The sequence below is a fragment of the Saccopteryx leptura genome, chromosome 6 (genome assembly GCF_036850995.1).
Source record: "Saccopteryx leptura isolate mSacLep1 chromosome 6, mSacLep1_pri_phased_curated, whole genome shotgun sequence".
NCBI lineage: Eukaryota > Metazoa > Chordata > Mammalia > Chiroptera > Emballonuridae > Saccopteryx > Saccopteryx leptura.
This window is the reverse complement of record NC_089508.1, coordinates 166,425,139-166,441,800: the sequence shown is the minus strand read 5'-3', so window position 1 is coordinate 166,441,800 and position 16,662 is coordinate 166,425,139. Positions and strand designations below refer to the sequence as shown.

At 38.5% G+C, this 16,662-nt stretch overlaps 1 protein-coding gene across 1 annotated transcript; it reads left to right on the top strand.

Annotated features, from left to right (window-relative positions):
- Positions 1-914: 914 nt before the first annotated feature.
- YIPF5 (Yip1 domain family member 5) lies at positions 915-15,480 on the top strand. Its single transcript, XM_066342543.1, has 6 exons — positions 915-1,045; positions 1,602-1,721; positions 10,099-10,271; positions 11,095-11,240; positions 13,407-13,588; positions 14,527-15,480. The coding sequence occupies exons 2-6, from the start codon at positions 1,612-1,614 to the stop codon at positions 14,687-14,689; spliced, it is 774 nt and encodes a 257-aa protein (XP_066198640.1). The 5' UTR covers positions 915-1,045; positions 1,602-1,611; the 3' UTR covers positions 14,690-15,480.
- The last annotated feature ends 1,182 nt before the right edge of the window (positions 15,481-16,662 follow it).

The window sequence follows — 16,662 nt, the reverse complement described above, 5'->3', positions numbered from 1 at the left end:
CAAGACCCTCTATCCTGGCCCTTGCCTGTAGCTCTAGTCTCAACTCCTACGTGGCTCCCCTCACTTGCTGCTCCAATCACCGTGGCTTCATTTAGACCAACGATTTCCAAACTCCGAAGTTACCCAAGAGACATTTTGCAATGGCCAGAGAATTGTTGTGACAAAGTAGGTGGGGTTGGGGGTGGGTGTACTATGGCACCTACTGGGTAGAGGTCAGGGATGCTGCTAAACATCCCACAGTGCAGAGGGCAGCCCCCTGCAACAAAGAATCATTTGGACCATAAGAGCCTTTCTTTACACCTTTCTTTACACCGCATTGTCCCTAATCCCAGGCCTTGCACAGGCTGCTGTCTCTGCCTAAAATATCCATGCTCTTCTCCTTTCTCCTTCCCTTTTCCCTAATTACCTCCTAGTCACCCTTTGGATCACCACCACCTTCTCATAGCGGCTCTTATTCCAAGATGACTATTACAGCCTTTCAAAGAATTGTGAAGCACATAATAATATTAATAACAATTTTACATGTATTTGTGTCTGACTATCCCCTTCCTCACCACGCCAGGTGAGCAACTGTACCATCTAGCGGCTAGATTCTAGCCGGTAGTCACCATAGTATCTCCAGCAGTTAGCACAGCAAGTCCAGTGAGACCGAGGCTCTGAAGTTAGTGGGTAGGACACAGGCTCCATCCGTTGCACTGCAACGGTTCTACCCTTTCCACCAAACTCCAATACTCAGGAATTCTACTCCCCTAAAAGAGCGATTAACAGCGGCTGCGCCTGCGCCTTTCTGCCTCCACTGCTAACGTCTACCGGAAGTATTCCTCCTCTTCCCATTGGTCGATACTGCACATGCCCCACCCTCATCGGTGTCCCACCCAGGAACTCAAAATCGGCCAACACGCCTGCGCAGGCGGGGCGTGCGCCGGAAGCAGTTCCTTGGCCTGTGACACGTAGCAACGGTGCCTGTTCAGGATCTCAAGCTGAACTCCGGTGTTATCTGGCGCTGCAGGAGCTACTGCCGCCGTCGCCGCCGCCGCCGCGTTTGGTGAGTGTCCCAGGCCCGTGGCACCGCGTCCAGCTTCCCCCCGCACCTGTGCAGCGCGGCTTGTTGCCGCCTTTCGGCGCCGCGCCGGGTCCTGTCCTCAGACCCGCGCTCCCTTCCAGACCCTTGCCGTGACGCGGCCCCTGCACCAAAGGCGCGGCCTCTCAGGAGCCTGTACTTTCCTGGCAGAGGCCCAGGCCGTATTTTGCAAAGTGACAACCGCGTTGTCGTTGTAAATCCCAGCCCCGAGATGCAAAAAATCATCGTTGTTGTCATTTTAGACCCGGTGAATCCACTGCCACTCCCCCATGACCCCGCCCCTAGCCCAAGGCTCCTCAGTTCCTTGAAGTGGAGGTGCCTTCCCAGGCCTTGACTTCGAGACCAGACGTTTCCTTAGCAACCCCTGTACCCCGCTCCCCCGACCCACCCTCCAAATGCTGCTTCCCAACATTTCAGAAGCTTTGCTGCCTTTTGGGGCCATTTGCTTAAGCAGAGTGCCTGGGACGAATTCCGGAGGCTCTTGGGTGAATCGGTCTCTGCTATTTGTCTTCTGCTACAGATCATTTGCAATGTCGGGCTTTGAGAACTTAAACACGGATTTCTACCAGACGAGTTACAGCATCGATGACCAGTCACAACAGTCCTACGATTACGGAGGATCTGGAGGACCCTATAGCAAGTAACTTCTCAGCTTTGGCAGTTTATTTACTGAAGGCTGCAGTGAAAGCGGGTGCCAGAATGGTTGATTCTGCCTCAAACTGAATGTTGTGAACATGCCCCTGCTGATCAGGAATGTGATTTTTCATGATCTTCCTCCCTCGGGAGAGAGCTGTGAACTGGTTTGGGTTTGGAGAGGTTGCTCTGTTTAGAGTTTGGTACCTTCTGCAAAATCTTCAGATGTGATGTGGGTGGAAACGTAGATTGTTGAAGCACCCTTTTTAGTAACAGTATTTGAACATAATTTAAGATATGGATAGGAGTCCAGGGGCCTAGGAGATAGGCTATTTGGTCCACAGGACCACTTAAAAATGAATATCTTTTCATGGCTTCTTTAGTAGTTAAGATAGTCCAACTTTCAGACTTTATCAACATTAATTGAAAATGTTAGTGACAGGATTTAACAGTGTCAGCTTCCTGTTATGAATCATCAGGTGATTTTCATAGTGGTTGATAGTCCATTTTATTATTACTTAGACAAAAAGTTTGTCAGTACACAGAAGTTGCCAGTTGCATTTTGAAGAGGGGGACTCAAAGCCTTTCAGCCTTGAACTGTTAAAAAATTGATTTTTAATAATTCCTAGTATTTATGGCAAGAATACACTAACTGAAGGCTTTATCAACCTCCTCTAGGACATCATATTCTTAGTTGCTTAGGACCTTAAAGATAATCTTACCAGCCTCCTGACTAGTGAAGGAATTTCCTATACCAGAGTTACTTAACCTTTTTCAGATGGTCCAGGATTCCTTTAAGAATCTAATGAAAACTATGGGCCTATTTCTGAGAAATATGTGCATATATGCAAATATCCATATAAATGTGCATGTGACTTCAGACAGTTCATGTGTCATCTATGTTCATCTGTAAGCCATGAATTAAAAACCTCATGCAGACTAACCCAGAATGAGGGAAAGGAGAAATTATGTATATAGTCATTCTGATAGAGACATTGAGTATTAGAACATGTTTGAGTTAATAAATCTGAATGGGAATGCCCAAGAATTTAAAAAACAAAGCAAAAATCAAATGTCCTATATTCTGGTCTGTCTTGGATAGGTTATATTTTTTACAATCAGACCTCTTGAATCTGCTTATTTTGATATATATAACTTTTTTAGGTGAGAGGAGGGGAGATAGTGAGGCAGACTCCCACATGCACCTCACAACCGCATATGAGGCCAGTGCTTGAGTACCAAGCTATTTTTTAGTGCCTGAGGCTGATGCACTCCAACTGAGCTATCCTCAGTGCCTGGGGCTATGCTACCAGTCAAGCTACCGGCTATAGGAAGGGAAGAGGTAGAGAAGCGGGAGAGGGAAGAAGGGAGAAGCAGATGGTTGCTTCTTCTGTGTGTCCTAATCAGGAATCAAACCCTGGATCCATATGCTGGGCTGATGCTCTATCCACAGAACCACCGGCTAGGACCTATTTTGATATATTTTTTCCCCTATTCCCTAAAACTTAAGACAGTGAACCCATAATGAGAGTGAGCATGCAAAAAATTCTTTAGGAATTGCTTTTTTTTCTGTTAAATTCTCAGTATATATCATTGAGGATTTATTTCTTTGCTCAGTGAATTGGGCAGAATTGGAAAAATAACATTGAGAAATTTTTACTAGTTTACTTACCTAATTATGTATATTTGTGCTTATTCTGTGTATGAGAAGGCAAATAAATATAAGATTAGCCATACTGCAGCCATGGGGCTTTGGAAAACCTACTCCGTATACAGGTCTATTTTTAACCAAATTATATAGGGTAAGACAAAAGTAGGTTTACAGTTGTGAGTATGCAAGAGTTTATTCTTGTACTATAGTTTATTACATTATAAATTATTACAAATACAGTGTGTCCATAAAGTTATGGTGCACTTTTGACTGGTCACAGGAAAGCAACAAAGACGATAGAAATGTGAAATCTGCACCAAATAAAAGGAAAACTCTCCCAGTTTCATATCTATTCAGTGCAGTTCGATGTGGGCTCACGCACAGACTTTTTAGGGCTCCTTAGGTAGCTATCCCGTGTAGCCTCTACAGACTCGTCACTGACTGATGGCCTACCAGAACGGGGTTTCTCCACAAAACTGCCGGTTTCTTTCAACTGCTTATCCCACCGAGTAATGTTATTCCTATGTGGTGGCGCTTCGTTATAAACACGCTGATATTCGCGTCGCACTTTGGTCACGGATTTGAATTTAGGGAGCCGCAGAACACACTGAACTTTCCTCTGTACCGTCCACATCTCGACTGGCATGGCCGTGGGCTGTTCCGCTGTGTACACGGTGTTATGTCATCATCTGTGCATGTGCACATGCTGCCACATCATCCTACAGAAACTGGGAGGGTTTTCCTTTTATTTGGTGCAGATTTCACATTTTTATCGTCTTTTGTTGCTTTCCTGTGACCGGTCAAAAGTGCACCATGACTTTATGGACACACTGTATTTTTATATTATTTTGCATACATACACTGTGAACCTACTTTTGTCCTACCCTGTATTGATGTTTGGACTTGGCAGTCTTGGCAGAATTATTCCACTGTCTCTGCCTTTTTTCCCTATCCTATTGATGTTTGCATCACTTAAAGGTGTAACTTATCATTCATTCCATTTATCTCATTTCAGTTTTCCAGAGCAGTTGTTTAAGTATTCTGTTGCTAACTCTTCTCACAAATCTGTTCCAACCGAATTATGTACCAGTAACTATTGCTTCAGTACTAGTAAAGAAGTTTTGTTCCAAGTGCTTATACACTCATCAATGCCAGTTAATGGATATGAGTTTGTAGGTGATGTGCCTGGGAAAACAAGAATCTTGATGTATTAGCAATAATAACTGCATTTCTTAGCTTTACAAAAAAAAAAAAAAGACCACTGTCCTTTTCTATTTCTATATGTCCATCTCAGTTTATCAAATATTTTGTTTGTTGTGCTAACTTGGTAATAAAGATCAGCTGATAACTTTTATCTATTGATGAAAATATAAATTTGAATAGTGTATGACTTGGATTGTCTTCAAGTTTTACTTATTAGTCCATAGTTTTTAGTATTTTTCCTATGAAGTCAGCTTTAACATTTTTCATAGTTTACTCTGTTGGAACTTTATAAATAACTTTCATATAGTCACATAAAATCAGTAAATAAAAAACAATAAATCAAAGGCTATTTGATCTTCATCTATTGAGTTTTATGAATGTTATATTTGGACAAGACCCACACTACATTCTAGATATGCCTATAAGACATACAGTAATCCCATACATCTCTTTTTAAGTATTGAAAGCTGGTATTACTTATTTTTGACCTAACCAATAATACCTTTATGGACTATATTTGGATTTTCATGAGCTTACGTAGCCAACCCAGTATGCTAAGAGGCTTTGTCTTTGCTGATGATTATGAGTGCCAAAGTAGGTTTACTGTCTGTTGCTTTTCTTGCTCTACAAGTGTTGATTTAGTCTACAAAGATCATGTCTACCATACTATGTTATAGATTAAAGCTAGCAGAAGTGAGTCGGGAATTTTTCTGACCAGGTCTTGCCAGCAAAGTAAAGTAATAGAATTCCATGGTATTGTCATTCTCACCTTGAACCTTGAAGAAAAAATGGTTAGTGCGTCTTTGAAGCTGCCATTTGTTTGCAGTATTTCTCTTCCTTCCATGAAATTTATGGGTTTATATCAGTGTTCTGAAATATGGACTGCGGACCCAGATGGGTCCTTGAGACCTTTCAGAGAGTCTTTAAGGTCAAAACTATTTTTGTAACAATACTAAGGCATTATATAGCTTTATATAGGTGTGTTGACTTTTGCACTGATGTTGCAAAAACAATGCTTGGTAAAACCGCTGGTATCCAAATGTGAATTAAGACAATGGCATCAAATTATTCTAGTAATCATTTCATTCTTCATTGCCACACACTTGGTAGGGGAACCAATTTTGTTTCAGGGTGTCCTTGATGAAGCAGTAAGAATTACAGTTTTATTGTATCTTGACCCTTGAGTACACATATTTTTAAAATATTCGGTGTGATAAAATGGGAAACAGTCAGAAAGCACTTCCATTTCACCTGGAAGTACGATGATTATCTCTAGAAAAAGCCCCTGTGCAATTTGAGTCTCAAACTGAGTAAGCCATTTTTCCGTGAAACCCATTTTTTTTTGGACAGAACAACTGAGAGAGAAACTATGGTTATTCAGAAGTGATGTTTTGCCAGGTATTTTCTCAAAAATGAATGAAGTGAGCCTGTTACTCCAGGAAAATAATTGACAGTATATGTGGCCAGTGATCAAATTAGTGTTTTCAGGCAAAAATTAGGATTTTGGAAAGCTTGTATCCATCACCGTGAACTTGTCAGCTTCCCAGTGATTAACCATTTTTTTATAGAGATCTCTGGTGACAACAACAAATGTGATTTTTATATTTATGTTATGTAAGGGTGGGGCAAAGTAGGCTTATAGTTGTGTGTATGCAAAACAGCTTATTCTTTGTATTATTAATTATTTATTGTATTATTTTTCATATGAAAAACCTACTTTTACCCACCCTGTATATTTTATATTAAATGTTAGTATTTGGAATATCTGAATAACTCATACCAATATTTTCTAAATGGCCAGTACATAATGTTACAAAACCATACATCAGGGGTCCCCAAACTTTTTACACAGGGGGCCAGTTCACTGTCCCTCAGGCCGTTGGAGGGCCAGACTATAAAAAAAAAAACTATGAGCAAATCCCTATGCACACTGCACATATCTTATTTTAAAGTAAAAAACAAAACGGGAACAAATACAATATTTAAAATAAAGAACAAGTAAATTTAAATAAAAAAACTGACCAGTATTTCAATGGGAACTATGCTCCTCTCACTGACCACCAATGAAAGAGGTGCCCCTTCCGGAAGTGCTGCGAGGGCCGGATAAATGGCCTCAGGGGGCCACATGTCGCCCTCGGGCCCGTAGTTTGGGGACCCCTGCCATACATGAATAAAAAAAGAATCCTTTCAAAGTGCAAGACAGATTGATGTATTCTGATGCAGTAGAGTATGAAAAGTTTATTAGTGTTGTTTGAGTTTCCATGTTGCAACTTAAATTTAAAAATCTACCTTGCTTGGCCTGACCTGTGGTGGCGCAGTGGATAAAGCATCGACCTGGAAATGCTGAGGTCACTGGTTTGAAACCTTGGGCTTGCCTGGTCAAGGCACATATGGGAGTTGATGCTTCCAGCTCCAACCCCCTTCTCTCTCTCTGTCTCTCTCTCCTCTCTCTCCTTCTCTGTCACTCTCCTCTCTAAAAATGAATAAAAAATAAATAAAAAAAAAAGTCAAGTGTAAATGTAAAATAGTAAATTGTCTGTTAAAAAAAAAACTACCTTGCTTTGAGTTTTGATGTATCAAAAGCAATATTCTAGATAATATAGAAGGTTCTTAAAAACTACTTTTTTCCAACTGCAAGTTTGCAACACTAGATTTCTTCAGATACTTCAACTAAAACAATATAGCACAACAGATTGAATGCAGAAGCAGATAGAAAACTTTTTAGCTGTCTTCTATTAAACCATATTTTGTTTTTGAGATTATCAGTACCACTTTACTCAGTAATTTTTTCATAAGTATTTATGCTAACATATAATAGATTTATTGTTACTTTAAATAAATTAATAAATATATTAGACATTTCTCAGTTTTAATTTCTAATATGATAAATATTTATAGGTATAACCTACATAAAACAGCCTTTAGGCTCTCAGTACTAAATTTTAAGACTTGAATGTGGGGGGGGGGGGGTCCTTAAGATCAAAGATTTGAGAACCACTAGTCTATACCATTCTTTTTGGTTTTTCTATTGCATATACATTTCACATTTATCCGTTCCCTGTATGTGTTAGAATAAAATATAGTCTGTTTATGCAGATTGTAGGAACCTTCATAAGGAGCTTTTCTAACTATTTCATAAACTCAGATGTGGATTTATGGTACATTCTAACAGTAATGAACACAGTAACATATTGTACTAAATCAGAAAATGTAAATTCTTGTCTTAGTTCAACCAGCTGTCCCTGTGGGGGGTGTCTATATGTGTGTACGTAAATAGAAATCACCATATTTATATTCCACTCTGACTGGGGAAGTGCATGTAAAGATAAATTATTATAACTGTCTCTGTATGCTAGGATTTGGGAGGGATTTTTATTATGATTGTTAAGAGTTAGAAAGTCTAGTTTTGAATCCTGCTACCACATGGGCAAATCATTTTAATCCACATCTCAGTCTCCACATCTTCATAATGGGGAGGATGAAAAAATTAATTTCTTAGAGTTGTAGTGAATATGAGATAATCACATTAAACACTTATAAAAGTGCATTACAAAGTAATATTAAAAAGGTTATGTTTTTGGAAATTTTCCTTAGATCATATAAACCTATATATTCTGTATAACATTTTAGAATGTCAATAAACAATATTTATCAAAAGGGAACTGTAAACAATGCTTTAAATAAGTCTTCTGTTTCTCTGTTTCCAGGTTCCTTTACCTATATATTTATACACACACACATACAGAAATAAAGATACTTAAACACATACATAGATGCGGATATATTCTGAAAAGCAGAGTTAGGATGGGTACACATGGTATATACTATTCTGAACATTGTTTCTTTCCTTCCCACTGAATATTTCTTGATTAACGTTCCTTATCAGTACATATGCAACTGCCTCATTTTTTTTTTTTTAATTCAGTGAGAGGAGGAGAGGCAGAGACAGACTTCTGCATGTGCTCTAACCAGGACCTACCTGGCAAGCCCACTAAGGGGTGATGCTGTGCCCATCTGGGGTATTGTTCCATTGCTCAGCAACAGAGCTCTTCTTAGTGCCTGAGGCAGAGGCCATGGAGCCATCCCTAGCACCTGGGCCAACTCTCTCCAATCGAGCCATGTCTGCAGGAGGGGGGCAGAGAGAGAAAGAAGAGAGAAGCAAGATGGGGAGGGGTTGAGAAGCAGATGAGTGCTTCTCCTGTGTGCCTTGACTGGGAATCCAACCTGGGACTTCCACATGCCAGACTGATGCTCTACCACTGAGCCAACCAGCCAGGAGCAACTGCCTTATTTCTTTTATAGGTGCATAGTAATTTATGCCCTAATCACAACATATATACTGATAGCTACTTATATTGTTTAGTTCTATCATTTACTGTTAAAATAATGCTGCAGTAAATTCTATATTTTTATATAACCAGAAAAATAAATAGCATCTTGTTTTTCAGCATGTATTGGACTAGTGAGGTGAGTCTCAAGAATCCCACTGGAATTTCCAAATGGCTGTGTGTAGTTAAAAATTGTACATTGCTTTAGTTTGCTTTTAATCAAGATGTCTATTTAAAAGTTAGGTTTAATTTTAAAATTTCAACTAATATTTATAGAGGTCATTAGATTTTTATATTTATCAAAAGGGAACTGTAAATTTTTAAAAGGTAATTGGACTAAAGGATTTCTACAGCTTTTCAGGTCTCTTTTTTTAAAATGTCTTGATTTTTAAATAATTATTTTACTTCAGTATTTCTGACTGTGTAATTAAATTAGTCCCATTGATGGATAAGCCACACACACCCCCCAGATCATTGTAAAACAGTTGCTTAAAACTATTGCCTCAATATTCTTCTGTTCCATATTGTTTTCCTCACTAACATAACCATGGTAAGGTTTCTCCCTCTAAAATACAGGACTTGCTAATATAGCATGTACCAAACAAAACAATAGGTATTCAACTACTTTGAAATATTAAAAGCACAGTTCAAATGCAAGTTGTACTAATAATGTTTTAAATAAAACAAAGAAACAGTTTGATTTTTCCACTCTGGTTTGAAACTGATGGTTGTTCTGAAAAAGATTTAGCAGCTTGCAAAGAATAACATACTACAAAGAGTAAAGAAGAATGATTTTTTATTCGGTGGAGATCCAGATTACAAAGGAAAATTACATAACATGTAGTACAAAGTCTGTCATCTGTTTTCATTCATGGCTTTAGAAATGAATTTCGTTCCACAGCTATCTTTATAATAAAATATACAAAATTTTTAAAGTTTTCATTTATTGAGCTAATGTTGAAAAGTTAGTTTGTAAAGTGCTTATGTGCTGCATAAGTGAGTGTTGCCTTATCAGGAAGCTTCTCTATAAAAGAGACAACTTACTGTCAGTAATCAGCTTGATCTTATTAATCATTTTAACCTTCATTTATTAAAATTTGCGAAGTAGATATCCTAGGAATTGCATGACTAAGATTCCCTGTCAAGGATATTAACTGTTCTGAGTGATGTAATGTGGGAAATGTAACTGATTTGATTCCCAGACAGTATGCTGGCTATGACTACTCGCAGCAAGGCCGGTTTGTCCCTCCGGACATGATGCAGCCACAGCAGCCATACACCGGGCAGATTTACCAGCCAACTCAGGCCTATAGTCCAAGTACACCTCAGCCGTTCTATGGAAACAACTTTGAGGATGAGCCGCCTTTATTAGAAGGTCAGGTTGGTTGCAACCCTTGATAGTACTTTATATTATCCAGCTGATTAGTGAAAATAAATCTTAATTTGGAGAAGTTGTCCTTCCCTTTGAAAGAATAATTTTTTAGAAAAAAAGTTTCTACTAACTGACCCATTTTGAACAAGTTATATATGAAACCTCATTAAAGGACCAGATTTTGAATATATCTTTATAAAGTATGTCAATATATTACCATCGACTTTGACTTCATATTGGTTCAGTTCTGCCTGTGGAGGATATAAAAGGAAATGGCATAGTATTGATTATTCTTCATGGAAGTAAGCAGGCAGAACTGGTAACATCACTGAAAAGTATGGTGGTTTTCAAGTTGTATCCCAGAACCCATAACACAGTAGTTCTGGACATTTTCTTTGACAGTGTGGGTTGGGATTGGATACCCTTTGAAAGTATAGTGACAGCCATGAATACGCTCGTCAGAAATGGCACACGTATGCATGCAGACATAGTTTTGTATACTGGTTTATGAGGCCTCACGTGTTCCTGAAGTCCTAAGTAAAAGACACCATGTCATATAGTTTTTGCTATGCAGTCATAGTTGAGAATGCCTGTTTCATCATATTCATACTCTTTCCAGCACAAAACCAGAAATTGGGTATTTGTAGGATAAGCACCACAATCAGTAAAGACTGGTATTGAGGACTCACCTAAATAATATCATCTGGTATCACTGGATCCTCTTCTGATGCTTAGTGTTTCATTCTATCTCCTGTTCTGACAGATTCTGGTAATCTAACTGTATATCATAAATCCTAATTGATGTCCTGATCTTCTCTTCCTTCAGAATTAGGTATCAATTTTGACCACATCTGGCAGAAAACACTCACAGTGCTACATCCATTAAAAGTCGCAGATGGCAGCATCATGAACGAGACGGACCTGGCGGGACCCATGGTGTTCTGCCTCGCTTTTGGTGCCACGCTGTTACTGGTAAGATGTAGCTGCAGCTCTCAGTGTAAGAGTGAAGAACAGTCGTTAAGTGTTCTACTAGAGTCGTTTTTTCTTTTTTAGTGAGGGAGAGAGATAAAGAGATGAACAGATAGGGACAGAAAGGAAGGGAGAGAGATGAGAAGCATCAACTCATGGTTGCGGCACCTTAGTTGTTCATTGATTGCTTCTCATATGTGCCTTAACCAGGGGGCTCCAGCCGAGCCATTGACCCCTTACTCAAGCCAGCGACCTTGGGCTCAAGTCAGTGACCATGGGTCATATCTATGATCTCATGCTCAAGCCGGCAACCCCAAACCCTGGACTCAAGCTCATGAGCTCATGCTCTAGCCGGATGAGCCTGTGACCGCAGGGTTTGGAACCTGGTTCCTCAGCGTCCCAGGTCAACACTCTATCCACTGCGCCACCACCTGGTCAGGCCTTTTTGCAATTGTTATACATCAAGTGTTTGATGTGTTTTGAATAGTATTGAGTTGCTTGAATTTATACTTATTCATCACGTCTCCATTGATAATTATCAGCGCTGCTAGTAATTCTGGGTCCTGAGGGAGAACAGTGCAGAATTAAGAAAATAGACTCACCGAGAAAAGAGGATGGGATCGGGAAACCTCTTCAATGCGGATGGCAAGATCAGAGAGAGCGAGCTCCAGTCTTTGCTTTATTATATAGCAGGGGTCAGGAACCTTTTTGGCTGAGAGAGCCATGAACGCCACATATTTTAAAATGTATTTCGGTGAGAGCCATACAATGCTCTTGTATGTTACGCATTATCCAGTAAAAATTTGGTGTTGTCCGGAGGACAGCTGTGATTGGCTCCAGCCACCCGCAACCATGAACAGGAGCGGTAGGAAGTGAAAGGATTGTAATACATGAGAATGTTTTATATTTTTAACGTTATTATTTTTTTTATTAAAGATTTGTCTGCGAGCCAGATGCAGCCATCAAAAGAGCCACATCTGGCTCGCGAGCCATAGGTTCCCAACCCCTGTTATATAGCATAGACAATTAAATCCTTTAATCCAGTATACAAATAGGGAAGTCTCTGATACAAAGCCACTCATCTGAGGCATAGATTGGATTCCTCATAAGAGTGTACCACCCTACATCATGTAACAGTCAAGTGTGGGGAAAAGCTTAGTGTTGAAAAGATCTTAGTATTAAAAGAGTGGGAAAGGCTACAACGACCCCACCAGCCTACAGCCCGTCTCCCACAATTGAGAAATCATTTATTCCAGTAAGTTGTCCAATTATTAGGGAAAAACAAAAAATAATAAATGAATAATATGTGTGGTTTTGTTCCTTCCTCAGAATCCCTCTCACTTCTCAGAGATTGATAAAATTTTTTAGCTGATTGCTCTTTTTTTTTTTAATCTCTAGACCTTGGCTAGTTTTTACTCGTGGTGCTGGCGGTTATTTTTGTTATTTTATCTTTTAATAAAGGGAAATCTTAAAGAACAAGAGGTTTTAGTCTTTATCTCCCATCTCTCTAAGAATGTTAAAACATATTGAAAATGAAATTTGTAAAGATAATTATTAATATTTTATTTTATCTAATGTGTCTGAATTAGAAGAGATAAATGCTGTGATGAATGGATGATGTAGTTTTTTGGTTGACAAAGCTGGGCATGAACTCAGTCCTCCTGCTCCATCCTTGATCTCTGATACATAATTCTGTGATTTTCACCTAACAGATTGTTTTGGAGATTAAGCAAGGCAGGTTATGTGAGAACACTTTGAAAATTTTGAAACACTGTTCAGGTGTGAGGGTTTATTATTACTGCATGAGTGAATTCATCAGTGAACTCAGCGGAGCCCTTTCAAACTTCCACATGCTCAAACTCAGGTGTCTTTTTAGAAATCTAGTATTGTACCATAATTTGCATGTTTGTTGAATTTTATGCCAACCTCAAATACTAACTGGAAAATGAAAAACAAGTATCTGTGTGTTGGGAGGTGGATACTTTAAACTTTTTAAGATGTAAAAGCCGATCTGTTTGAGGCTTTCATTGTCTGCATAAAGAAATACTTCTGTAGATTTGGATGCTCACAATTGAATATTTTCTACATGTACCATTTTAGGTGAAATGGTAAAAAATAACATTTTTTTTTCTTTTGCCCTTTAACTTGTAATCTTTTCTTTATCCATAGGCTGGCAAAATCCAGTTTGGCTATGTATATGGGATCAGTGCAATTGGATGTCTAGGAATGTTTTGTTTATTAAACTTAATGAGTATGACAGGCGTTTCATTTGGGTGTGTGGCAAGTGTCCTTGGATACTGTCTTCTTCCCATGATCCTGCTTTCCAGCTTTGCAGTGATATTTTCTTTGCAGTAAGTACCAGTCTTTATTTGGGTGTTGATTGACTGATTCTGTGTAATAGGATTTACTTCACCATCACTTTGAGATAAGTCTCTAATTCAGCAAGCGTTGGATGGTGCTTCTGTGACTGAGGCCTCTGCTACAGGTTTTTCATTGATGAACAGTAGAACTGAGAATGAATTTTAGAATCTTTTATTCCATCTGCTTTTACCTGTTTTAAAGAATTTCACTAGTTTTGTATTCACTTCCCAGTGTCTGTTAATAATTAAACAGTGGTAATTGTTAATGTAAATATTATATGCTTACAAAGTTAAACAGAGCTTTAAAAGATGAGCACATGTCAACTATTGTATTTGATACTGAGATTTGGCAAGGTGATGGCTTTACAGTGTTGCTTTGGGTAAAAACACTTCAGATTCTCAGTATAGAAATGGTTTCACTCTCATTTGTTGAGATTGATATATTTATATTTAATTCTAAAGAAGATATTTTCTACTAAACAGTGTTTCCCAACCAGGGCAAACTTTGCTTTCAGGGGGCTTTTGGCAATACCCAGAGACAATTTTGGTTGTCACAACAGTGGGGGACAGGGTGCTACTGGTAACTTACAGCTAGAGGCCAAAGATGCTACTGAATGTCCACAAAATGCACAGAACAGCCCTCACAGCAAAAGTACGTTCAACCCAAAGTCAACAGTGCCAAGGTTGAGGAACCCGGTGCTAAACGGAGCAAAATGTATTGTAGTGAGCTCTTTATCACATGGTTAGTTCATCATCTTTGAATTCACTGTGAAGTAGTACATTTGAATATTGGGGGAATCTTGATTATTTCTGCAGATGTCTACATGTGGATTTAAAATGCTTTATTTTAAAATTGCTTATTATAATATATTCTTACATAACTAATCTCTTCTGTCTCCCTCCCCCCCATTTTTCCTTGTTGGTTACAGAGGGATGGTAGGAATCATTCTCACTGCTGGAATTATTGGATGGTGTAGTTTTTCTGCTTCCAAAATTTTTATTTCTGCATTAGCCATGGAAGGACAGCAACTTCTAGTAGCATATCCTTGTGCTTTGTTATACGGAGTCTTTGCCCTAATTTCTGTTTTTTGAACTAATTCTCGGATGTGGACATCATTGGGCCAAACACACAAAAAGGACTTTGAACTCTGAAATCGGACCAGGAAACGGCTACAGTGCAACTCTCATGCAGACCTGACATTTATCTGGAGCAATGGAAGGAATGATGTATCTTTTGTTCATTGTTGTAGAACTTTGACTACCATATTGGAGTTAGCTGCAGTATGATCAGCTTGAGTGTTTGTGCTTGTGCAGACAGGAGTACTGTCGCTGTCCTGTTCCTGCAGCTTTGAGAACAACTTTTCCTTAAATTATTATGATGTTTTTGATAGATTTTTATCAACTGTGGGGAAACTAACCGCAGAGCTGATAATCTTTCTTAACAACCCGGTCATAGTCAAGAAGACACAAGACTTATTGCAGAAATATTTTTCCAAGTAATTAGGAAGGAAAAATTGCCGTTATGAAGTCAGCTGCACCTCAAGCAAAAAAGCGATCTCAATGTAGAGTTTATGAGTTTGCACTTCAAACATTTGACATTCCTTTCTATTCTCATGGACTTTGTGCTCAGATTCAGCGATACAGAGTTCATAGTCTGCCTCATTGTAGATGTGAGCTGTGAACACCTGTTTAGGTGTTAGCATTAATAAGATCACAGTGACCTGGACTGGTCACAGTAATGCTCATGGTTGGATCTCCATGTCGCCCAGGAAAGAGAAAATCACTAACCTGTTCTGAAAAAAATATTTAAAATGTCATTTTCAGTATTTCAGTTATCAATGTTCAAGTACATTTGATGCTTATTAAAATTTTCCCAATTTTAACTGTGTTGAGTTTACTTTTGCTAAACCACTGCTCTCAGCGTCCTGTTGTCTGTAGGGCCTGGTTTCGATGGGGGGTCCCACTTTATCCTCAGGTTTCAGAATGAAAGTCATCCAGTATATAATCAGAAAAAGAAAGAGATTTATCGAAAAGCAATTTACTTGAAGTTACAACATTGTTTCTTTGTATTAAATTTATTTGGTTATTATTGTTATGTTCTATTGCCAGATAATCTCTAAGGAAATTCTGTATCTTGTGTATGGACTGTTGACTTTTTCTGAAGAAACTGCCTCTGGTAAAGTTTAGTCCTAGTTATGAGGAAGGTGCCGGATGAGGAGGAAAATGTTGCCTTTTTAAAAAGAGATTTTCAGACTAAACAAAAAATGCTAAGCTAACAGTCCTGGTTCTTTTTTAGATCTGGTTTTCATTCATAAAAGGAAGTTAAGGCAATAAAACTTTTCTTCCAAGTAAAGATCATGATTGCTAATCTCTGGAGTCACGTAAATATGTTTTTCTTCATTAGACTTGATCTCTTGAAGGAGTTCACTCATAATTTGTTTTGGGGTTTTCAAATTTACAGAATTGTTTTAGAATAATTTTGTATTATAATTTTTGGATGGTCTCTCTTTTGTCCTTTTTAATTAATTTTATAATTATAATTCTTGTTCAGGCAAATGTAGTAACTGCCTTCCGTTGATACTGTCTAGTTCTTTTTAATGAACATGGCAGGCGATGCTTTGGAAATTAACTTCTCTCGCTGTTAGACTTAAGACCATGAATCTTCAGCTGGATTCTCCAAATGGTCAAGTTGTTGTTTTGCCTCTCGCCCCCCCAACAAAAGTTTAAACTTTTAGTTTAAATAAATCAGTGTTGTAGAGATTTTTGTTTTTTATTGTCTTCTATTTGACTCCAAAATGATTAATGCAAAATTATTTTATATTTACTTTGTTATTCTGTTGAAACAGCTATATTGTAGAATTGCATTTGATTTAAGAGTTTAGTTCTAGAGTTTGTTTGGTATATGAAGTGTCATGTAAAATTGGCTTAAAAGTACAATATATGTAGCCATATTTATGCATACTTTAAAAAAAACTGGTAGACTGTCCCAAAAAGAACTTGTTACTCCAGTTAATACCAGGTAGAGCATCTGACTTGCTTTTAGGGCCCATTTTATACCCAAAACA

Bases quoted from the DNA above. Each gene is read 5' to 3' on its own strand.
- YIPF5 (XM_066342543.1), top strand. From the start codon at position 1,612: ATGTCGGGCTTTGAGAACTTAAACACGGATTTCTACCAGACGAGTTAC. The intron at 10,272-11,094 runs GTCAGGTTGGTT...CTCTTCCTTCAG, and splicing joins TGAGCCGCCTTTATTAGAAG to AATTAGGTATCAATTTTGAC. The intron at 11,241-13,406 runs GTAAGATGTAGC...CTTTATCCATAG, and splicing joins TTGGTGCCACGCTGTTACTG to GCTGGCAAAATCCAGTTTGG.